The sequence below is a fragment of the Mytilus edulis genome, chromosome 14 (genome assembly GCF_963676685.1).
Source record: "Mytilus edulis chromosome 14, xbMytEdul2.2, whole genome shotgun sequence".
NCBI lineage: Eukaryota > Metazoa > Mollusca > Bivalvia > Mytilida > Mytilidae > Mytilus > Mytilus edulis.
The window spans coordinates 19,313,867-19,340,279 of NC_092357.1; the positions used below are offsets into that span (position 1 = coordinate 19,313,867).

The 26,413-nt window shown below is 32.9% G+C and overlaps 1 protein-coding gene across 1 annotated transcript in view; it reads right to left on the bottom strand.

Annotated features, from left to right (window-relative positions):
* Nucleotides 1–26,413, bottom strand: part of LOC139504021 (hemicentin-1-like) — a 76,646-nt gene that overhangs the window by 16,738 nt on the left and 33,495 nt on the right. Inside the window, exons 3-5 of the mRNA XM_071294074.1 lie at nucleotides 22,799–23,104; nucleotides 7,713–8,018; nucleotides 2,904–3,209 (exon numbers count right to left, since the gene is read on the bottom strand). Coding sequence (XP_071150175.1) covers nucleotides 2,904–3,209; nucleotides 7,713–8,018; nucleotides 22,799–23,104 — 918 coding nt within the window. The remainder of the gene's footprint in view (nucleotides 1–2,903; nucleotides 3,210–7,712; nucleotides 8,019–22,798; nucleotides 23,105–26,413) is intronic.

A 26,413-nucleotide genomic window follows, 5' to 3' on the forward strand; every position in this document is an offset into this window, starting at 1 on the left:
TGTTATAAAATTATTGGAGCACTGCATTTTAATAAATGTACAAATGTAATCAAAATGGACGAAATTGATTTTTTTAGTTTGTCTTTTCCAACCTGAATGAATTATAGTTGATTGTGAATATCTCGGAAGCGTTTCTCATTTTGTAAACAGAAAATATATACCCCAAAAATGGGTGGCATATCAATTTCTTTCTGAAAAAAGTGTTTGTAATTATTGCAGAAACACAATTTTGGGATAAGTTACACATAGTTCTATTCCCAGATTCACATTAAAATATGAGTTGGGGATATAGCAAGATCAATAGTAAAGAAACGACTGAACTAGAACTATCTGAAATGGTCTCTAGCTCCCCGTAAAAAAGTAAGAAAGCCGTTATTGAAATTGAAATTGCAGGAATAAAAGAATACGTTTAAACATCTTTGTGACAGTAACGAAATATCTCCAAAAAATCAAAGCATCTAGAAGTTCAATAGTTATACAAAATTTAAAACTCGACTCTGAATCTATAAAATTGATGGTGACTTTTTAAGACAGCAAGATTGCTACGCAGAATGCAAATGTCACACGCTGTGTAAAATGAAGAACAAAATTCTGTGTCCCAGAATAGGAGAGTACAGGGTCACACGAACATGTATAACTCTGCCACATTTTGTATGTGCCTGTCCCAAGTCAGGAGCCTGTAATTCTGTAGTTATTGCTTGTTGCTGTATATCATATTTGGTTTTTGTTTTCGTTCATTATTTTGTACATAATCAGGCCGTTAGTTTTCTATTTTGAATTGTTTGACATTTATCATTTTGAAACCTTTTATAGCTGACTATGCGGGAAGGGTTTAACCCATTGTTTAAGACCTTACGGTGACCAATTGTTGTCAATGTTCATGTCATTTGGTCTCCTGTGGATAGTTGTCTCATTGGCAATCATATAACAGTTTCTTATTTTGAAACTATATACATTACGACAAACAATACAATGTAAAAAAGCTTTCTTTCAAACGGTGTCACGGGAGTTTCGTTCACAAAATGTAACTATTACAATTCTCGAACAAATGTGAGATAAGATCGATGAGGCAGTATATACAGATTATGTTAGCAAAGTCCCACAACTCTCTTTCAACAACGCAGGATGACAATCGACAGTGTTAAGTATTAAGCTGGAGAACTTTTTAATAAATGTTTTCAGAAGAGTGGCGTTTAGATGGTGTTATTTTTAAAATTCGCCTCAAACTCCCGTTAGTCCTTTTTCAAATGGCAAAATCAAAGTAACTGTACATTATCATCAACTACGCATAAGGGCAAAAAATCTTGCTATGTACAAAGAAATATTGTATAACAACTAACGATATGGTCAATAGTTATCAAAGGTACCAGAATTTTCATTTATTATGTCAGACGCGCGTTTCGTTTACATTAGACAATGAGGCTCGGTTGGAAACAAAACTTTACGACAAAAGAGATGATTTCAGCTTTCCAATTGTGAACTCCTAAGTAGCAACATTCCAGCAGCACCTGCATACGGGGTATATATCTCCCAATTGATACGATATTCCCATGCTTGCATTTCCTATCATGATTTTCTTGATAGAGGGTTACTGCTCACAAGGAAGCTATTAAACCAAGAGTTCCAAATGGTGAAGTTGAAATCATCCCTTCGTAAATTTTACGGACGTCATCACAAGTTGGTTGACCGTTATGGAATAACCGTTTCACAAATGATATCGGTTATGTTCCTTACGTCGTAACTACAATCCCCTTCCCTTTCATGATTGTGATCTACCGAATTAGACTATTTACCGGATTTGTAATCACATAAGCAACACGACGGGTGCCACATTTGGAGCAGGATCTGCTTACCCTTCCGGAGCACCTGAGTTCACCCCTAGTTTTTGGTGGGGTTCGTGTTGTTTATTCTTTAGTTTTGTATGTTGTGTCGTGTGTACTATTGTTTTTCTGTTTTTCTTTTTCATTTTTAGCCTTGGCGTTGCCAGTTTGTTTTAGATTTATGAGTTTGACTGTCCCTTTGGTATCTTTCGTCCCTCTTTTAGATTCATCAGTGACGCTCAGATCAAAATTGTTATAAAGCCAAACAAGTAAAAGTTGACGAGCATTGAGGACCCAAAATACCAAAAAAAATATGTCAAATACCGCTAAGGTTATCTATTCCTGGGATACAAAAAATCCTTTATTTAAAAAAAAAAAAGTTTTGTAACAGGAAATTGATATTCATATCAACACCGAAGTGCTGACTTCTGGGATGGTTAAACCTCGGGGACGAAACGATTCAAAAGGAGACATGACTCCTGTTTAAATAGTCGAATAAAATGGCAGTACAATATAGTCACTAAGATGGACTTTTAGGTCCTTGTTGGTTATATAGCTCTTAAACTGTTAAGTTTTTTTTTTTTTATATATCCTTGATTTTCAAATGATCGGCGTTCCTGATGAAGGTAGAACTAGTAAAGCGCTGTGGTCGCATAGAATTTATAACGTATTGTTTTAATTTTTTCATAAATATACATAATGCAACCAATCCTACCGACTTAAACAGCAAAATGTATCACACAGCAGTTGCGTTTACAACGAATCATAATAAGAACATATAAAACAGGTCAAAGTCCAACATCTCGTGTTTAAATTGTCACATCGAACCGACAATCAAGCATGACGAAGAGAATATGACAAAAAATAAACCAAGTTTGAAAGCTGCATTTCAAATTTCTCAGAGAATTGATTCGGACGGACGGATTTATGGACGCAGGCGAATACCATGTCCTGCAGGACAAAACGCGCAAGCGACTAGGAAATATAAGATATGACTAAAGAAAACCACGAAAAATAATATCTTCATTACTGGAAGGTTATCATGGTTACATCACTGTGTAATATAGCAACAAAAGTACTTACTTCCAGCAATAGACAGAATAGTTGTTGTACTGTATCCCTTTCCTATACCATTGTTCGCAAAACATTTGTAATTTCCTGCATCACTTTGTGATGCATGGAGGATGGTCAAAGATGGTGTAGTGGAAGTACTGCCACTGTATTTGTTGGTGTCGGTTGTGAAACTAATTATTTTTTTGATACCTCCAATATATCTTTCCCAGTAAACATAAGTAACATGTAGTGTCGAGTTAATAAGGCACTGCAAGATCACTGTGTCACCAGGAGTTACAGAGTATGACGACTGTAGTACAGAAACAGTTGGTACACCTTTAAAATAATATAATTAGAAGGTAGCAAATGTAAAAGTAACTGTACTTACTTGTACTCCACTAGGTCTCGACTTTACTTAATTAGTCTGATTCAGTTCTTTATGATCGTGACGTAGTCTGAAATGGTATCGACCAAGGCTCGAACAGTCTTGACCGGTCTCGAGTTGTCTCTAGTCCGGACCTTCAAATTTAGTCTTGCTTGGTGTAAATCAGCCCATCTTAAGCTAGGTTTATACTGCCGATCAGATCAACCCGATGATCCCAATTGTCCAAATTTCTACGAACAAGCTCAACCAAATTCTTGATCAGGCCTGTTTACGACTTCCTCCTGACAGCCATCCGACGATGCACGACCTTAACTCGACCATTCACGACTCCTTAACGACTCCTTCCCGACTCCACCGACTTTATTAATTAAAAAATAATACTTATTCGATAATTTCGATCAATTCACGATATTTACTCAACTAGATATACCATATCAACTGTTCACGGTTTCAGCTTGATCTCGACCAGACCAGATCCTGATCGTGTATGGGTCGTAGGGATATTCGGGAATGGGTTGGATATACACATTTTTAGTATAAAAATGTCCGATTTTATTATTCCCTGCCGCTTCGGAATGGGCATTTAAGTGTTCCCCTAGTCCGTCCGTACGCACGTACATCCCAATATGACCCTTTATAATGTTTTATATGCTAGCTGGGGCTTTTTTGGAGTCCCATGGACACATTCTCCGTTTATTTGGTTATATTCAGGAGAAGGTCCTAGTAAAATCATAGTTTTTTACATTTAAAACATCTACATAGAAATGAAGCATTTGCATGGTGGTAACTCAGAGAGACAGGTTAATAGATGTGATTGAGTTTGTAAAGTTTCTTCAACATGAAGAAGATTGTGTAGACATCAACAGGCGCCGAGAAATCTAGGTGAGGCAGTGATTGACACGACGACTCCTAAGTGGGCAGTTTGAGAGACTTGCACTAACTTAATAAAGAGGAACCCAATGCTTATAAACATTCTCATAGTGGACACTGATATGTTTTATTGCTCTTTTTTTGGAAATGACACCACAAAATGAGATTTGTCACTGGATTAGTACTTATGTTAGATAGCAATATACATAAACTTAACTCCCGATTTCCTTTCTCATGCAAATTAAAGCCTACTGTTTGTCAAATAGATGTGCATAAGTATGTAGTCATAGATTTGATATCCAGTAGTTGAATGGTTTAAGATATTTATTTTCGTTTTTGCTGTACGGATACAACCTGTATGTATTTCCCAAAAATATATTGCAAAAAAAGGGCACAGATGTCACATATTTCCCCAAAATTTGACCCAAAGTAGAATTTCAATTACCTGGGGTGATACCTTTTCTAAAACTGTTTAAAACTTTACATATATCTATCAAGAGATCAAGAGTGCATTTCTTTCTTACCAAAATTTGGTAAACGTTTGGTGTCGATTGTTATAGTCTATTAAACGTAACACAAGTAGAAACAAATGCATCGTTTGGTTAGATTGTATTGACATTTTGAGTAATTTTAGACGATGTGTTGAGTTATGACAAGCAAGAACACGTTTAGATAATTGATTTAATTATAAAGTTAGAAAAAAATGCATCGTTTGAACTAACAAACGACCAACGACAAACTGTAGACGCATTTGCAGCGAGTGTATAGTTTGTCAAAGTTTGTGAAAACTTGCAAAAGTATGTTAGAAAAAAATGATCAAAACTTGTGCTCCCTGAACAGTTTGTATCGTTACTGTCAGAAAGAATTCGCACCAAGAAAACAAATATTTGTCTGTCGTCTCATTGTTGTGTGAAATTACGTCAAAAAATTCGAATAAAAAAAAAATTGACTGTAAGGTGACCTATAGTTGAATTGATAATTTCTGTGAAGAGCTGTCTGATTGGAAATTGTACCACATCTTCTATTTTTAAGCTTCAAACATTTATGGACAAACGGAAAATAAGGATAGACAAAACAGAAAATAGTACATAATACAGGAAAAAATATAATGTTGATGTTCTTATTAACCAACTCTGAAAGATAACCTGGTCATCAGCAGTCTAATAATATACAATGATGAATATTATTGCACAATTACTTTAATATTTGTTAGTTTTTAGTTTTCCATGTTATGTGGACTGCTGTTTGACTTCCATCGGTTACCGTTTTTTGCTATGGCTGTGTCGGTTTGATTTCGACCTCTGAATTTGATTATTCCATAGGTGTCTTTTTTGTCGGAAGCATAGTTATGAGAGTTAAACAGATCTGCACACACTTTTAAAGAATCGTGTAGCAGTTATGTGTTCTCGTGTATGGCGGAGTAGAGATCGAAGAGTGGTCATATGTGGTCGCGAAGGGATGGGTATTGGTCGAGTTGGTCTGGGATGATATAGATATACCAGTCATAGTGATCTGGAAGCGATCGAGCATTGGTCGAGTTAATCTGGAAATGATCAGACATTATTAAGTCGAGCAAAGGTCGAAATGATCGAGGACTGATTGGTATTTTTTTGTATTCCGATCAAACTCGATTTCTACTCGATCCTGTCCCGATCAATTCGAACGCTACTCGACGAATTCTCGTTCTCTTCTCGAGTGACTTTCTTCTCGATCCTTACTCGAATGTTTTTTACATGTCAAAAGCTCTAGAGTAGAAAGTCAGATCGATGACAAGCAAGGAAGACTATCCCGAACATTCTTGTCGATTGAGTCAGAACAGTCTTCCGGTCACGTAATTTTTCTTGATCGGGCTTGATCGAGTTGATCTGATCTGCAGTGTGAACCTATCTTAACTAAATAAAGTTTATTTATTAGTTTGATTTATTGCGGTGAAACGTTTTCAAATCAACTTGGATTTTCATCAAACTAAACAGCTATCTTAGTAATATTTTGATCTTATTGAATCGTAGATCATTATGCAGTTTTGTGTATTGCTGAATTTAATTAATCTAGGTAAAAAACTACCTTTTATATATATTATAAATATATCTTTTGAATAAAGTATATATAAAATAATTTTAGTTTTATCCCTTTTTGATATATATTATATGAATATGTCAAAAAGGGATAAAACATTAGAGAAATTATTGAAATTGTTCTTTTCATTTGTGGTGATTTAAAAATCAATACCTCCTGCTTGGGACAAACTTCTTAAAAAGAAATCACCAACCAGAGAGTTTTACATTCTAAATAGCATTCATTCAAAGTTACAACATCCTGTTAAATTTAAATCGCAGGGCTCATTGCATTCACTAGATATGTAATACACGAGTTTAAGAAAATTAGGGCTTTTTTTACTTGTAAAACAGACATGTATTGAGGTAATTAATGCAACACGTACATTTTTTTTTTGTAACAACCTGTAATTCATTAAGATCAATGTATAAGTTAACTAAGATAGCTGTATAGTTTGACGAAAATCTAAGTTGATTTGAAAAAGTTATAAATGTTTTTTAAGTGTCCTATTTGAATTTGGTACGAACTGTAAAACCTACCATTTTTTACCTAGATTAGTTTGATTATCTTTTACAGCAATACATTAAAATACATAACTAACATTCAGTAAGATCAATGTATTACCAAGGTATCTTTTTAGTTTGATGAAAATCCAAATTGATTTGAAAAAGTTATTAACAAAATTAAAGTGTACTATCTGAATATAGTTTTACCGAGATTGATTTTTTAAAATTCTTAACTTTGACAGCTAGACATTAAACTTCAATACAACCTGGGAACCAGACTAACTAAGTAAAGTCGAGACCTCGTCGAGTACACTTAAGGACAGTTAAGAAATGTCGAGACAATGTCGAGAAAATGTGTGCTTTATTTTTGTGACGCCAAGGTGGTCGAGTTGTCTAGCATACGGATAGAGTGCAGGCGATTTGGTGTCACGATATCTCAGTAGCGTGAGTTCAAATCCCGGCGAGGGAAGAACAAAAAAATTGCAAAAGCAATTCTACAGATCTAACATTTTTGTTGGTGTGATGTTTAGACGAATTATAAATACAGAATACACACAGCCATGTATCACCATCACTGCTAGTGATCCGATAGATAAATCTGTTGTAAAATTGTCACTGGTTCAGACATACTTATAAATATAATTATTTCTGTGACTGTTTCTTGCATTAATTTGTAGGATCATTAACAATATATATTTCAGCTGATCTGTAACAATTCCATTACTGTATTACGACGCTAGATTAAAACTGACGAGGAAAAGTAACACCTGGACACCGACAGCTTTATTTTTGTGAAGCCCAGGTGGTCGAGCGATCTAGCGCGTCGGATAGAGTGCAGGCGATTTGGTGTGACGATATATCAATAGCATAAGTTCGAATCACTGCGAGGGAAGAACAAAAATTTTTCGAAGGCAAATTTAAAGATCTAACATTGTTAGGCTTATGTTTAAACGAATTTTGTATATATATATATTAACAAATATATAACTTTTAGATTCAATACATTGTGTAAAGGGTACTTACTTCCATTAAGAGACATAACAGTGGATGCACTGCGTCCAGTTCCTACACCGTTGTAGGCAAAACATTTGTAATAACCGACATCACTCTGTACTGCATTAAAGATTGTCAACGATGGTGCAGTGGCGGTACTACCAGTGTATATACTGGTGTCAGTTGTGAATGTAATTACTTTTTTGTCACCATTAATATATCTTTCCCAGTAAACATGTCTAACAGGGAGTGTCGAGTTTATGAGGCACTGCAAGGTCACTGTGTTTCCAGGAGTTACAGAGTATGACGGATGTAGTATAGAAACAGTTGGTATACCTTAAAATAATAAAATGTAACATATATAAATATATCTATAATAGCAATTATATATGGTACACCGCACATGATGCCAAACAAACCTATTTTAAGTATCAAAGCTTTCTGTAAAAAGTAAAATCTCAAAAATACTGAACTCCGAGGAAAATTCAATACCGAAAGTCCCTAATCAAATGGCAAAATCAAAATATAAAACACATCAAACGAATGTACAACCACTGTCATATCCCTGACGTGGTACAGGAATTTTCAAATGTAAAAAGAAAATATTGGATTTAACCTGGTTTTAAAGCGATTAACCTCTCACTTGTATGACAGTCGTATCAAATTTCATTTTATTTTTAACGAAGCGTAAACAAAGCAGACATAATAGGTAAAACTGTCAAAATAGGGATACAACAGACATCACTATGTCATAATCTCAAACAGAATAACAGACAAATATTTAAAAAAGAAACACAAAATGCATCATTCAAATAAACGGGTGTCAAAGATTTGGTTCACAAAATGTTATTACCATAATTTTGATACAAATCGACAAAACAGGACACGTTTCCGGTAAAATGGTCAAATCGAAGTGACGTTACGATATTGTGATCTATACATGATGGCAAACAATCCAACCATGTATGAGAAGTTTCTGTAATACGATGGAGTTGTTATTATAAGGTGGCGTTGTTGGAACATATAAACAAATTGGTAAAACACCATAACTCCCATAAATATTGTCAAATCAAACTGACGATAAAACTTGGTGAAGAGAATATTGAGAAATAATCCTATTCGTTATGATAGCTACATGTGCAACGGTGTCTGAGTATTGATGTACGTTGAATGGATGGACGTAGATCATTACAATTGAGAATGGAAATGGGGAATATGTCAAAGAGACAACAACTCGACCAAATAAAAAAACAACAGCAGAATTACCCTATATTCTGCACATCGTGGGATAAAACTATCAACATCTGGCTATAAAAAACCACCAACACGACAGTATTATGATTGTAGTATGTGTTGCCTATTCTTAGGACAACACTATTTTTGAGATAGTTAGACCTTATTTCCTTCTTTGCAAAATGCCTTTGTCAAAGATTGTCTAAAAGTTCATTACTAACTTATATGTCTGTGCGGGTGGACTGATAGTTCCCGAGGGTATCACCAGCCCTGTAACCAGAAAGTTGGCACTGACTTGAAAATACGACTTTTGTGTTTTAAAAATAGGATGTTATAAAACTGTTATATTAAAATTTTGTCTTTGGCAATTCATAATTTTTCTATAACAACTGGCAATTCATAATTATAAAGCTTAGTGAGGTTGAGGAAGAGTTGTTATAGAAAAATTATGAATTGCCAAAGACAAAATTTTAATATAACAGACCAAAACTTAAGTGAAAATTATTCAATTTTTACAATTTGAGTTAAAGTATTTTGAAGTTTAAATTTTTATTTTATTTTCTAAAATTTCTCCTTACATAAGTTACATTATTTTTGGAATGTTAATTTTTGATAAAGAAGAATGACATACAACTTTAATATTTAGATTACGTAATTAAGCCGGATAACAAAGAGACATGTAAGTGCTAAATTATTTACTTTGGATTATGTACCTTACATGTAAATTAAGGCTTTTGTTAAACAACCTTTTCCTATTACTCATGTGTGAAATTGTTTATAACACCTGTCACCCATGACTGGATTATTGACCAACCAGTGAAATTAGGTTGTGGTCAAGGGAGCTTTACAAGGTAATTTTTGATTACTGAAAACTGGAGAAAGTTAAGAAATCAGTGATCATGTGACCACGCCCGTATGGAAACAATTTATGTTTTCAACGGTCACTTTGATTACTGATTTCAAGAAATAAACATCTATATTTACTAGAACTTTCTCTTGTTTTACACCAGGTAAGCTAAATTATATTTTTTTTGTATTTTTGTTATATTTAGATTAAAGAGTTTGAATTACTTTATATTTTGGAAAAAGCTTACTAAAGTTAAAATTTATTTAATGATATTCACTTAAATTAATTGTATATATTTTGTATATATTTTATTTGTTTCCATTGAGATTAATTATTTTATGTTGGATACGCTTGGGACGCGATACTTTTTATTTAATCACAGAATCCATTTTTAGGCAAAAACATAACAAACAAATAACTATTGTGGAAATAACGGCCACAGTTCACTTAGAATGACGAGGTCTGACATGATTACAGATTGCCGACATGCTAGTTTTAACTGACAAATCTGTGCACCATTGGTAGCAATGGATGCTCAGTTCCTCCAGGTTAAATTCGAAAGAGAACGAGGGTTATGATCCCCAAATACGTCGGGTCTTATTCGCATCACCCCCTGGTTTCAGGGGAGTAAAGATTAACATTTTTTTTATTATAAAACACTGAATACATAGGCCATACTATGTATCATTAACAGTCAAGCTCGAACTGGTACCAATTCAGAACCGGCCACTCAGGGTAGACATGAGATGGTCTCAACAGAACTTCCTGCGGTACCGCAGGAAAGTAAAAACCTAATATGATCCGACGTACAATTACGGGAAACGATCATAACCCCTTAATCTTGCCAGATCCCGACATCCTTTTTGACTGTGACGAATGATTTTATTACAAAACAATGAACAATTAGAATCGAGTAATTAAAATAAATGCTGCATGATTTTTATCCAAATAAAGTCAAAAGTTAAATGCATCTAGGCGAAGAACTAATACCAGGTATTGGTAATTCCATTTTCACACTGAATGTGTCTAAATATTTAGATAAAGGTGGTAGCCATTCATGAAAATTAGCATTGACATAATAATTATAGTTCTCGAACGTATGATTCAGCTAGCAAATCCATCGGCTTGATTGTCTCCTCTTTTTTGTCCAAAAAGTTATGGATCCGGCATGTTCTGGTCATTCTGAAAAGATAAATAAAACAGCAGCAGACACAATAATTGTTATTAGATGGCAGATTGCAAGGGGAGGTGGGTGGGTTTTTGAATCTTTTACATATCTACAAGATTGGCTAGTGCAATGTAATGCTGACGAGTCATGTGACGTTGATTGGCGGGAAACAAGAACCGGATCCGAATGAGGCAATAATAATTTCTCTTTAATTAAATTGGTTTATCTTATAAAGCGATAAACCGTATTAATCACAGAATCCATTTTTAGGCAAAAACATAACAAACAAATAACTATTGTGGAAATAACGGCCACAGTTCACTTAGAATGACGAGGTCTGACATGATTACAGAATGCCGACATGCTAGTTTTAACTGACAAATCTGTGCACCATTGGTAGCAATGGATGCTCAAGTTCCTCCAGGTTAAATTCTAAAGAGAACGAGGGTTATGATCTCCAAATACGTCGGGTCATATTCGCATCACCCCCTGGTTTCAGGGGAGTAAAGATTAACATTTTTTATATTATAAAACACTGAATACATAGGCCATACTATGTATCATTAACAGTCAAGCTCGAACTGGTACCAATTCAGAACCGGCCACTCAGGGTAGACATGAGATGGTCTCAACAGAACTTCCTGCGGTACCGCAGGAAAGTAAAAACCTAATATGATCCGACGTACAATTACGGGAAACGATCATAACCCCTTAATCTTGCCACTTGAGTGTGTCTATACACACTCACCTGAATCCCCCCCTTTCCTACAACCTAAAGGTCCATTTAGGTGAACTAGCTAAGAAGGCATTATTCTTTGTTAATATGTTTGAATCTTAGACAATCATATTTTTCCTTTTGTAATAGCTTTGTTATAAAGGTGCTGTTTTTGAAGATATCACTTCTTTCGTTGTATTATCCATGTTATATATATATATATATATTTATCATCATAAAACGCATTATTTTAGCGGTAATACATCCACTGATAAACCGATCATGAATTACCAATGGGTTTACTAAAAGAGTTATCTCGCCTTAACCGCCCTAGTTGAACAAAAAGTATTCTAAAGCACATATGTTTGGAACTTGTTAAATATTTCTAAGAGATATAATGCGATAAATCAGGAAGTTTCTTCATAAAAATAAACAGTATAATCAATAAAACTGAACATCTGTGTACACATTCGGAAATTTGGGTAATAACTAGACTGATTGGTCACTGCAAAAGTACAATGCAAGATGGTGGTATGCCATGAATCTACTCAATTGCTTTGTTAATCTGTAATATGCACTAATATTAGTTTTCCATTTTCAATTTTATTATCCTCTACAAAGTTTACGAAAATACATTACCTGTATATATAATAAGTGCTATCCTAGGCACTCCTTCAAAGTCGTGTACATTTGTATAGGCTAATCTATATATTAATTTTAAACAAGTAACGTGACCAATATTTTAGAAACCAAGGGAGTAGAACGTACACAAAAAAAAATCATATCAATCAATACATCGAAAGTACCACATATCCTGTACTAACATGACTAAATTGGCAATCACATGCATTCCTAGTAGTACTTAAAATTCGGATACAGCTAAGCAGTATGTGCCGCTTTTTTTGGAAAGTTCAAACTTGAATAGTTTTACGTCGAATATATTTTTTGACCTAAAAGAACTAGGCGTTTCCTGTACTAAATTGGCTACCCCATGCATTCCTAGTAGTGCTTAAAAATTCGAATACATGTTTTTGGAAAGTTCTATCTTGAATAGTTTCTTTTGATAGAAGGGAATAGATCAAGAGTATTTGAAATAAATTAAAAAAATCATCGAGTTTCCCCATCTGGATAATATGCGTGTTCTTTTGTAAAAGTCCTTAACAGTAACTTATATACCGCATATTTGTTTTGTTTCTAAAATTAGATGTGGGGAAGCCCATAGTTCGTGCCGACATGTAAAATAAATATGATAGTAAAATAAAAACGTATTAAAACATCAATGTTCACATATCTGAGTTAGATAAGACAATCAAAAATAATCTATACAATACATGTACATGTATCATGTGTATATATACAATAACATTATCGCACTTCAAAGTAAAGAGGATGTTGTGTACCATGCTCTGTCTGCTGCTTTGTGAGTTATAAAGTAATTTGATAATTGTGTGAATAGTGCACATAATTCTCTTATTTGCTCTAAGTTGACTTGTTGGTAAACTAATTGTCCTGTCCATGAGCATAAGTAAGCTATTTGAAACCTATACAGACTATTGCTTGTATAACTATATTTGCTTGTATCACTATATGAACTATATTTATGCAAGTCAGAAAATTTAGGGTCGGGCTTGGTATATAGGATTCAACAACGTAAACATGAGCTCTGCAAATCTCTCACAAGTTCAACTGACGTGATATTTCATATCAAAATCAAATATCAAATTTAATATAAGTATATTTTACAACAGGAACACATGCATAATGTAAATAGCTAGGCAAACATGCAAAAATTAAAACAAGCAAGCTAACAAGAAAATAAACGCAAATTGAAAAGTATAAATATATACATGTAACTGAGAAGCTCACTCGTGTAAATAGAAGTGGTATGATTCAATTAGACAACTCTTCACAGTAGAACAAACGGCAAATAAAATAATAACAAAAAGTCATTTTACTGCCTTCAACAATGAGCAGAGCCCATGCCACATTAACTATAATTATTAGTAGTCACTTTTCTGCCTTCATTTATGAGCAGAGCCCATGCCACATTAACTATAATTAGTCACTTTTCTGCCTTCATTTATGAGCAGGGCCCATACTGCATTACTATCAATAAGTCAGTGTACTGCCGTCAACAATGAGCAGAGCCCAAGTCGCATTAATAACATTTAGTCACTTTTCTGCCTACAACAGTGAGCAGTGCCCATACTGCATTAAACGAAGTCATTGTACTGCATTCAACAATGAGCAGAGCCCATGATACTGCATTAAAGAGTAATTAAAAACCAAAAAGAAAAATGTTAAACAAGTCAAACGAGAAAACAGTAGGCATAATTTATGTACATTTTTTATTTTTTATATAGTAATGCCGATTTAAGTGTATCAAACAGTTTAGGAAATATTTAAGACTGTACATGTTCAAAGGATTTCCACTTGTAAATATTTTAATCTGAGCCATCGACTCTGATGGATTTAATCTAAAGCTATCGCGTCATCCGCCACAAAATTTGTCTTCTAACTCTCATATAGTGTATTTCATCGATTACACGTCAGCTGAGCCATCTAACACATAGTGTAAAATTGTGTATAATAGTGGTAGAATCTATAAAGTAAATAAAGATGAGGAATTTGCACTTATTGCCCTCGTGTGTATCTTGTTTGTAATAGCGCTAGGCGAGTCTTCAAAACGACTGCATGGTTATATAATTTATGTACATTAAAGCAGACATGTAAAAAAGGCCACGAATTAAATATATGACATCAAATTATAATAATAAATAATCCTTTCAGTAATCTTATCTTATCACCATCAGATTATCTTATTCCTAATGAGATAAATATCAATTAGAATAATTATACACCACAAAACATCAACTTTTTTTTTTTTTTTTTTTTTTATATATATAAATTCAACATACCGAGGTTAAAGCTTGACGAAATCTGCAAACCGCTGGAACCATGCAGGTAGTGAATTCTTTGGATCAGTGGCTTTCCTTCTTTTAAATCGTGTTTTCCTTACAAGTGCATCTTGTGCTGTGTGGAATTCTAAACGGGGGCTCCTGGTGTGAAGATTTTGTTCTGCCATTAAATTGATCACCGGTCAATGAGCCACTGACAAACTGGAAGCTGTCCCTGTCATTCGAGCATTGTATAACTTTTAAGGCGAAGATACATTATTAAATTGTTCTAATAATCTCACAAACATAAACATGTCGAAAGAAGCTGGATGTGTTCCTCGTGTTGATGGCTCGGTTGATGGCATCGGATCGTGTGGTGACAGTTCGGTTTACCTTTTAATATCGTCGTTTGCTGACCCTTGCAAATGAAAATCCTTTCTTGGAGAATTGTCTTGTCTCTACGATAGTTTCATTTCAAAATATTAGAATATGATATGCGGATGTCAAAGATTTTTTACGATTGCATTTTTTGAATCTTTTACATATCTACAAGATTGGCTAGTGCAATGTAATGCTGACGAGTCATGTGACGTTGATTGGCGGGAAACAAGAACCGGAACCGAATGAGGCAATAATCATTTCTCTTTAATTAAATTGGTTTATCTTATAAAGCGATAAACCGTATTATGTAAACAATTGAGATACGTTTCAAGAATTTATTTAATTCAAATCTATTTTATGTTTAGAAACATTTAGTTAATTTTATAATAGTTATTTGTAAAAGATTATTTAAAGTCCGGAAATATTTCATATTGTATCCGTATTAACTTTAAGTATTACAATGTCCAGGGGAGATAATTTGTAACTATTATTTGCCGGGAGAAATGTCTTTTGTTGAGAAAGCATGATTAAGAGTTAAATCGAAAGCTAAATAACATAGACATGAGACCTTATATTCTACTTTATTATTCTGTAAGTTGTGTTTTATATTTTGTATATAGATTGCATATTAAGTTCATTACTTAGGTTTTACAAAGCGACACTTGTCCGCAAGATTTTAGTTTGTTTACAAAATTGTTTGAACATTTTGAATTGACTTTAGAACTTTTATTTAAAATTGAATTTAGTTAATTTTATTGTATTACACACATATACGGAACTCGTGACCGAAGTACATGTTTGTTGCTAAGCAACATTGGTATATTGTTATTTTAATATTTTGCAAAAACAGTTAATACTGTTTAAGAATTATACAAAGTTATTTTACATACCAATTTATTCAGAAATAAATAGTATTTGGTATTAGATTTTATGCGATTAAATATAGAAATAGTTTGGCAAAGATTTTATTAATTTTAAAGGTTTATTATTTCCATAGCAACAAGTTATTATACGAAACGTTTTAAATTAAGTATTCTTTTTAGTTGAAATGATTCGGTTTATTTAACATATTGTATTATGCATTAACCTGTGCGTTAAGTTTTGTAAAGCGGTTTCACTTGATAAAATATAGTTTGGGCAAGTTTTATTTAATTAGTTAAAATTTGCATAGAGTTATGTCCCTTAATTTAGTTCATTTGTGAAATTCTAAATTTATTATCAAGTGAGACTTGCTATTTTATTGTGTAAAATCTGTAGCACTTTGATTACTGATTTCAAGAAATAAACATCTATATTTACTAGAACTTTCTCTTGTTTTACACCAGGTGCTAAAAGTCATCAGACACAGCACAGAAAGTCGGTACAACAAAACTATGGAAGTTACTTTGACTAAAAGAATATATTTCCCTCGTACAAAGCTCTGATTCTTTGCTCGACATGGGCTACACGTTTTTTGTTTTTGTTTGTATATAGATCTTCTTTTTCTTAATAAGCTTTGTATGTTTATATAGTCGGGCCTCAATCATCACTGTAGAGACCTTGATTGTCGAATTGCGCATCTAATGCAAAACAATTGTTACCATTTATGTTATTACTACCACTGATTCAGTGCCTTTGCTAGTAGACTGGTAGTTTCTGTTGGTATCACCACCGGTACTGACATGAAAATACAGATTTCGTGTGTTTTCAACATTTGCTGTTACAAAATATTCAAATTATATTAAACTAAGGAATATATATTCCTCATGTAAAGCTCTGAGTCCTCGTCCGGCTTTGTCTATTTTGGTTTATAGCTCTTAATCTTTTAAACAAGCTTTCGATTTTCAAATGATTGGCCACGACCATCACTGAAGAGACATAGCGCAAACGGTGCAGAATATTTGGTACCGTTTATGTTACCAAAATGTATTACTGACACTGGATCGATGCCTCTGCTGTTGAAATGAAAGTCCCCTAGGGTATCACGAGCCCAGTAGCCAGTAAAGAAGTACTGGCATGAATAGTTATCAAAAATACCAGGATTATAGTTTAGTACGTTAGACGCGCGTTTCGTCTACATAAGACTTATTAATGACGCTCATAGGGTAATTTGTGTTATTTATGTTTGCTATTGGACAATTTTGGAAATTTTTTCAAGTTAGGAAATATATCTCCCTCGTACAAAGCTCTGATTCCTTTCCCGGCTTTTGCCATAGTTTTTGTCCTTTGTGATGTATAGTTATTCACCTTTTTTATAAGCTTTGGAAAGCAATTCAATGATAACAGGCGCAAAATATTATGTTAAACGAAATGTGTGTGCGAGTTCGTCGTATGTATTACTTTTTAACATGTCTAATCTCTGATGATCAATTCAAAATTCGTTTTGACAGTTAAAATCCTCTTTTTATAGCCCAAAATATACTTATGATTGCTTGTAATAACGTAGGTCACTAACGTTTAATGTTTATTATGTGTAAAATATTTAGCACACTATAGAGTGTAATATGATTTAATAAAATTAACGGTACCAATTTTCTTGCACCAGATGCGCATTTCGACAATACATGTCTCTTCAGTGATGCTCGTGGCCAAAATATTTGAAATCCAAAGCTTATATAAAAGATGAAGAGCTATAATCCAAAAGGTTTAAAAAGTAAAGCCAAATCCGTGAAAGGAATCAGAGCTTTATCATAAGGTTGCCATAAATAATTTTATTTATAACAATGGTCATTTATTCCGTTACATTAGTCTGAAAAACGAAGCAAAGATGAATCAGTAGAGATTTGTTAAGCGTGTAATCTCCGTGGAATGGCCAATTCTTCAAAAAAATTATTTTTTTTAAAATAATTTCCACATCCAACAGATCGATATCGGTGTCAACATTAATTTTTAGTACAACTTTGATGTTTACATATACATATTATGGTTCATAAATGACGAAATCGTCGAATTGTAACCTCCGTGGAATGTAATCTTCGTTGACATTTTTGTAAAGAGTGCTTTTATCGAGTATTTCCCGCCAAATAAACATATTAGATAGTTACAATGGATGGCGGTAAATCACTTACAGATCAATAATATATTGTAATTCATACATCATAAGGAGACACCATGTAACAATTTTTATAAATCAATTGTATGAGTGTAACAGAGTTGCTTTTTTCTCAAATCTAGAAGAAGAAGAAAAAACCGATCCGGATGTTTTTATATCAATCGTTATGCATATGAATAATTTAGCCTGACCTGTTTTCAATATTCAAGATATGAAGCTTGTATGATTAATATAAATTTGATACCGGATTCAATACGATTTAACAATTATGCAATTGCATTAGAAGCCATAAAAATTGCTCTTACTATTTTCGTGTTGCACAAGGAAAGAAGCTTTTAATTTCTTTCATCGAAATTAGGACGTCGGTTGAACGTTTAATGTTTATTATAAAATTATTATTAAAATAGCGTGCTATATTGTCCGCTACATTTGTTAACAACACCTTGTACACCATTCTTTTCGAAATAAAAAGCAGTTAAATAGATTCAACAAAACTATCCGTCACAATGCTATATATTACGGTCTGTAGAAGAGGAGATCTACATTTCTGTATTCTGTAATTCTTTTGGCAATTTGTCTCTATTCAGTAAGAAATATATGCTTATTCTGTCAAATTCTTGTGTTCAGTTCCTGCATTTGAAAACTTCCGTATATAACATTTTGACAATATATATTATCTTGTCTGTATAAACAACATACGCATTACGACACTACTCCGTATAGCCCCTATTTTGTATTCTGTCATTGTAATGCATAAATGATACCATGTTAAAAATAAGTATAAAACTTTGAGAATTTTTTTTTTTCAATTTCTCCGAAATAAAGTTGGATAATAAACAAAAGTAAAGATGATATGAGGTATATTTTATCACATTTTCCTTGTGATTCGAGGTCCTGGTAATGAGGAGCTGAACGTTCAGTTCAGTTCAGTGACAGTACCGGTAGCTAACCGACATTAAGATAGTCGTTTATTCATGTGTTACATATTTGTTTTTCGTTCATTTTTTTTTTTCATAAATGAGGCCGTTATTTTTCTCGTTTTAATTGTTTTACATTGTCTTATCGGGGCCTTGTATAGCTAACTATGCGGTATGGGATTTTCTCATTGTTGAAGGCCGAACGGTTACCTATAGTTGTTAATGTTTATGTCATTTTGGTCTTTTGTGGATAGTTGTCTCATTGGCAATTATACCACATCTCCTTTATATAAAATAAAAATTTGATCACCAACAAGATTTGATCATTGATTACTCATCTGTCCAAAAAATATATAAATAAACATTGCTTATCACTCAATTCTTTTGGTGAATAGTGAAATATATTTAACATATATGTTGGTACATAAAAAATGTTATAACCAAAAAAAAATTGAAGACAATGTCTTTCGTCCTCGAGCATCAGTATGAAAATTAAGACGTATGAATTATGACAATGTTTTTATTCTGCAAAGCCTTACAATTCCAATCAATGGTCAATTAATATATTTTGAAATCATAAAGATACCTAAGGTTTTAAACTCCATCAATCAATGTTACATTCGACTGATTTGACTTGTTTTTGTGTGTCATTTTGGTCATATAGCTCATCAACTCTTTCTATTATTTCATATCTTTGCATATCAAATACTTGTCGCTGGACGTAAATGATAAAGATAAATCAAAAATAGTGCTCGCTTCGGACGCATAGCATTTATAATTTGTTTTTTTCAACCACCATTGGAGGTTTTTTTTGTTGCTTTCGGATTATCATGGTCTGACATCTGTCACGGATTATTTTGTTAAAAGGTGAATAAAATTAAATAATTGCTGACGCAATTCTCGAGAAGGATGTAAGGTTAAATTTGCCTACAATAGTAAACTAAATGATAAGTTAACTCATGCAAGATTGTGATTTTGGCGAAAAACACTGATGCTTATGAATGTATAAAATTTGCATCGCTTATTTCATTTGACCAGTTACGTTTACAACCAATTTAAAGGTTCAACGTTTCTTTCGAAATAATCTACTAGAATATTGTCAATAATGAATTTAACGGAAATTCATTAATCTTTAAATCATTCATTTCTTTAATTTTTAATTCACCATATTCTTAATTTTCAAAATTATTTTTTAATCTATAAACCGCCTTCTATATCTTCAAATAACTATATGATTATTTCAAATAACTATATGATATTCAAGCGGAATACGATGCATTGTTCTATTGGTATAAGAGGGTCTACAAAAAGAAGCAGTTCAATTGGTCCTTAGTATTTGTATAAAAATCAAAATTGCGAGATTTATAGGTTACAACTAACCAACAAAGAGGATGAATAAAATATCTATGAAAAATGAGTTCAAAGTGTACTTATATTTTGCTGAATCATTTTTTTTTGTGTCCTCTCGGCATTGTTTTTTATATATATATTTATATTGAACCTTTTTAAATTCTTTATCAACGACAATGCATGTAACATCTTATTTAATTTTTGGATATTCTTCTCCCGGTCATAAATCTGCATGACATATTTGCCACTGTACATTCAGAAAACATCAATCAATAAATCATATCTCCTCTAAAATTGTAGTATTATGCTAACTGTAAACATTATTAAATAAGTGATTCTTTTAAATTTTAATTAGATATTATCAGTTACACAGTGTGTTAGTGACCTTATACGATAAATACGGGGTCAGTAAATTCCATAAGGGGTTTGAGCGAAAATAGAACCTGATATGGAATTTACTGACCCTGTAAATATCGTATTAAGTCACTAACACACTGTGTAACGAATTTATCTTGCCGACTATCTTTATTAGTTGAATTTTAGACTTGAGTCTCATTTGCAATCCTATCACATCTTATTATTGTTATATTAAAGTGTTCGAGTGTTCAATTTTAAGAAACATACTCCCATTGGTCTGCTAGAAAAGCTAATAGATACGTCTCGTCTCTCTCCTATTTTTTTTTCAAATTTCCGATACAATGAACAAAAAGTTATTAAGGAATATCAAAGGAAGTAATCCATCAAAGATACAGGATCATACAAGGGTTGTGCTTCGGCTTCGAAAGAATTTTTCAAAACAGTTCAAAGCAAGAAATTCATGCGTATACGCCATAATAGTTCATTTTGAAATTAAAACAGTTTATTTATATATACATGTATATATGTTTTCGATATCAATATGACCACATTAATGATAATTCATGGTAACACAGATTGGTAAATAGGATGATGACGAAAAAAGGAGGATTCAGTGGCGAATAATATGAGTGTTCGGGTTGAAAGCATGTTAATACGATTTTATCCTTTATTCTGTTTTGTACAAGACTGAAATGCTGAGTCGATTGTTTAACTAGTCAACACATTTACTAAATTTTATCATCGGTATAAGGACATCATTCGTAAATATAGCTTAACATGCAGACTTCTTATACGTTCAGGTATTTTACATCCAATTTTTTATGGAAATATTCTTTATAAAGCACAAAGGTGTCAGTATTCACCTCAAAAACTAACTAAACCTTTGAATAGACTTATTATGAAGGGATATACATGTAGTTACGATACTGTTGTTAGGTTAATAAAGATTGCATATTTTGGCGTTAATATTGATTCACTTATAGGGTCTTTGCATCGGAACTAAACACATTTATTCCAAAACCAGTTGTTGGCATGACACGGGTTATGTTCTTCTCATATATGTTATGATGGTATGATACTAAACCCCTAACGGGAAGGATTGTGCCTGATGTTCATATGATGAAATCATAATCTTTCAGTCAGTTTAATTGAAGTCTGGAGCTGGCATGTCAGTAAACTGCTAGTAGTCTGTTGTTATTTATGTATTATTGTCAGTTTGTTTATTTTCTTTGGTTACATCTTCTGACAACAGCTAGACTCGGACTTCTCTTGAACTGAATTTTAATGTAGGTATTGTTATGCGTTTACTTTTCTACTTTGGCTAGATGTATAGGGGGAGGGTTGAGATCTCACAAACATGTTTAACCCCGCCGCATTTTTGCGCCTGTCCAAAGTAAGGAGCCTCTGGCCTTTGTTAGTCTTGTATCATTTTAATTTTAGTTTCTTGTGTACAATTTGGAAATTAGTATGGCGTTCATTCTCACTGAGCTAGTATATATTTTTTAGGGGCCAGCTGAAGGACGCCTCCGGGTGCGGGAATTTCTCGCTACATTGAAGACCTGTTGGTGACCTTCTGCTGTTGTTTTTATCTATGGTCCGGTTGTTGTCTCTTTGACACATTCCCCATTTCCATTCTCAATTTTAGTTCGCACAGAAAAGGCCAAATGGAAGATCTAACACCTTAATTTGTGTTAATGAAATTAAAAAAAAAAGACTTATATATATATATATATATATATAATAATGATGCAGACATGACTGAATATCATACTTAAATTTCAGTTAACAAGAAAAAGAAATAAAAGTTTACGTGAATCAAATTTTTTTTTTTTAGCATTTTGGCATTGAAAATCACGACGTCAAAGGAAATAAAATGACTTTAAATGTTTTTTTTATTGTTTTTTTCATTTAAACTCTCTCGATCATTACAATTTAACGGTAGCACATTACATGCTAAAATTTATAGGGTGGATAGAGTACACTATACAGATGTTCTATGTTCTTTATAAACAAGTTTTGCTGCAATTTAATTTTTATCATTTTCCACTCTGGCGTTGGGTGCTTTAACGGAGAACTAGTGTAAATTGGTAACTGTCAATTTTGCCGGGAACGACATTACGTACACACACAGATATGAATGCATACGTTAACGTTCACAAAAAGCATCATTACTGCAATGATTTTTTATGTAAATTTGCTACAAAAATACAAAGTACTTACTTCCAGCAATAGAAAGAATAGTTGAAGAACTATGTACAGTTCGGTAATCATTGCTGGCAAAACAAAAGTAATATCCGACATCCCTGTGTGTTGCAGATATGATCGTCAGAGATGGTATGGTGGTAGTACTGCCACTGTATCTGTTAGGATCAGTTGAGAATTTAATTTTACTTCTGGCACTTCCAAGATGTAACTCCCAGTAAACCGATCTAATTGTCACTGTAGAATTAACAAGGCACTGCAGGGTGACAGTGCTACCAGGATTTACTGAGTATGACGGCTGTTCTATAGTAACAGTAAGGAGACCTTAAAAAATTTATATAGTATATCAGAAAACAACAAAGCGAAAAGTAAATATGTCAAATACCTGTTCCATTATTAAAGATTATATCACTACACTTACAAATTTCGGTGACTTTAAAATCAAAAGAAAAATTAATTGTTTCAATCGCAATACATGTATGTCAGATTTAGAATAGACCCCAATTTGCTTTTAAGTATATTGCAATACACCCCCTGGATGTTAGCAACAATATAATCTAGGAAAATTATCATCCTTAAATGTATTGAAGTTTCCAAGTCTGACACATCCCAGTATATTTGAAGCTGTTTATGTAACTTTGACCTTACATATATACATTTTTAATTTAAAATTATATGTGACACTACCTCAGTATTCAGTTTTAATACCAACTATTATAAATATTTTTAGACTTAAATAACTTTGTAATTTTGAATATGAGTATGTTACGTTGAATAAGTTTTGTGGATGTCACCTCGCAAACAGAATTTTCATTAAAAGTACCCCTAATAGTAACCTTGTCGTGTTGATCCGTATTTATGGACTGATTTATGTCTCTTCATTTCAGTGTCTGAACATTAAGCAAAACAATTTAGTGTGTCACTTGTCTTTTAGTGTCAACATCTGAAGTGGATTGACAATTTTCTTCAATATTTTGTTACTGCTGATTTTTGCATTTCATAGTTTGTTTATTTTACATACAAGGTACAAATGCTATAAACTGTTAACACAGAGTAACGTCCCGCCTACATAGAAGTTTTATATTATAATCCAACTGTTAAAATGTAATTATTTACTCCCTCGTTTCACTCCTCCGAAAATAAAATTTGTCTTAACTTGATATCGTAGAAAAAAACAAACGCAGTATATGGATGAGTGTTCTCCACAAGATCGCCTTTGATTCAACATGTTCAACATAAATGTATACAACATCCATACATAAACGAATCATTTTTTAGCATACACATGTCGATAAGAAACGATAAGGTTACATATAAAAAAGGATGGAAGGCTGGGGAATATTATACCAAATTAACCTAGTCCTTACTATCTTGTAACGAGCGTCGCATTGGTCAAACACACCTCAAACCTTTCTTATATACTGACTGCCAAAAGCGTCCGTGTTCAATTCAATGGGTATTACTCCATCTCATTTTAATATAGAAGCACCGTTATCAGTCGGGGCACTTAGCGAACTCCATAATATTATGGAATTCCGTAATTTTTGTGGAAAATTAAAGTTGTCTCCCTTTGACTAACAGGCTAAATTTAAGATGGGAGATAACTATATTTTGAAACTGATTCTCTAAAAAAAAAACAAGGGAGACAAATGAAATCTATTTATTGTTTTCTTAACTACAATGGAAAAAAATATATAATAACATGAAGGGAAGTTACCTCGGTGAAGAGTACTCGCTCGGTAAAACATTTACAAAATGGAAACACAAAATTATATCCATTTTATGTATTGTGGGTCGTTGTCTTTTCATTGTTTTATATATATGTAAACTGTATATTATGTATAATGTTTTAAGCCATTGGCTCATACTGAGGGCTCATATGGGCGTAAAGTGCTTTTCAATAAAGAATTTAAGGACTTATAAACGTAAAACCCTCTACATTATAACAATGGACTAAATAATATGAATTATATACCATATAAATCATAATTAAAAGCTTATTTAATACATGACATACATGTTCTTATTTTATTATGTAAACTGACAATTATCTAATCCAGTAATAAAGTGATATCTATAGAAAAATTATTACTCAAACAACAGTATTAAGGGACCGTAAAAAACACATTTTTAAAATAATCAACAAAGGGGTGATGTTTGAACTAACTGATGATCACTGATGACTTTAATAATTTTCTGAGGATCGACATAAGGTGCATTGAATTTGTTTGATCTAAAAGTAGTATCTTGACAACTGTGCCTGGGATGAGGCTAATTCTCAACTTTATTTGTAACTAACAGTCCTGCTGATGAAAATATATGCTCTGACGGTATAAATGGAGAGGGAATGACTTAGATTAGCTTAAAGTGTAAGATTTTGAAAACTGATCTTGTTCATGGCATACCTCTCTTTGGGAGAATTTTAAATGAGAGCTAAGCGGAAATATTCGATTCGTATTTTAATTATCGAAAAATATTAGATAGCATAATTGCAGGACATAAATACAACTATTGACAAATTGTTGATGCAATCACATTGACGTATGCGTATCTGTTTCCATATGTGTGCTATAAATACATTATAATCTGCAGAGCTATATAAACTGTGTAATTATAAATCGTCTAAGCTACAAAATATTGTGTTTTATCAATGAAGTGAAATACGATACTAATACATCTGTGTACTGTAAGCTACAGTAACAAGGTATTTGATTTTTAATGGCTCAAGTGCATCAGGAAACCTCATTATCACTAATGATAGTTCAACGATTAGACATTTCTCTTAAGCTAGAGGTCACATTGGTACGCTGATCCCTCAAATTGCACTTGCCACTTTAATATATAATATTTTGTGATAAAAGTTTAGAGATTTATAATCGCCAACTTTGAAAACAGACAACGCATCATAATACACAAGCGTAGATATTAGTTATAAATTATTATTTTTGTTTTAACTTTAATTGTTAATATGCTTCTGAAGGAAAACAAACTAATCGACGACACAAAATAAAATAAAACTAAATTAATCATTTGAAAAAGTCTATATAATAGAGAAACACTCGCAACAAATTTATGAGTTTGTTTGAATGTTAAATTCGTTTGATTTTTTTTTTTTTCGTATGTTCTAACTTTCACGGACTTCAACGTGAAAGGTTGCTGGAATTTAAATTAAATTTATAATCAATGCTAAAAGCTTGTGAAATACTAGAACTCTTTTCTTCTCGCGTTTGTTTGAATTATATGACTAATGTTATGGCATATTCAACTAAACTGGGAAGCAGCGCTGTATTTTGTTTACGTGCTAATGTACATGTAGATTTAAATAGTCAACAAAACTTAATATGACTCCGCGAGCACCACAGTCTTTCCTCTGACATATAATACAGGGGCGGATCTAGCCATATTAAAAGCTTTAAGGGGGGGAGGGGGGTCCCAAATCAGGACAAAAGGGGGGGGGGGGGTCCAACTATATGTTCCCATTCAAATGCATTGATCGGCCAAAAAGAGGAGGGTTCAAACACTCGGACCCCCTCCCCCTGGATCCGCTAATGAAATAGTTCTTATTAATTGCCTCGAAAAATATCACTCATACGAAGGATGTCTATGCCAGCACGAAACTGACGGGTCAGTTTG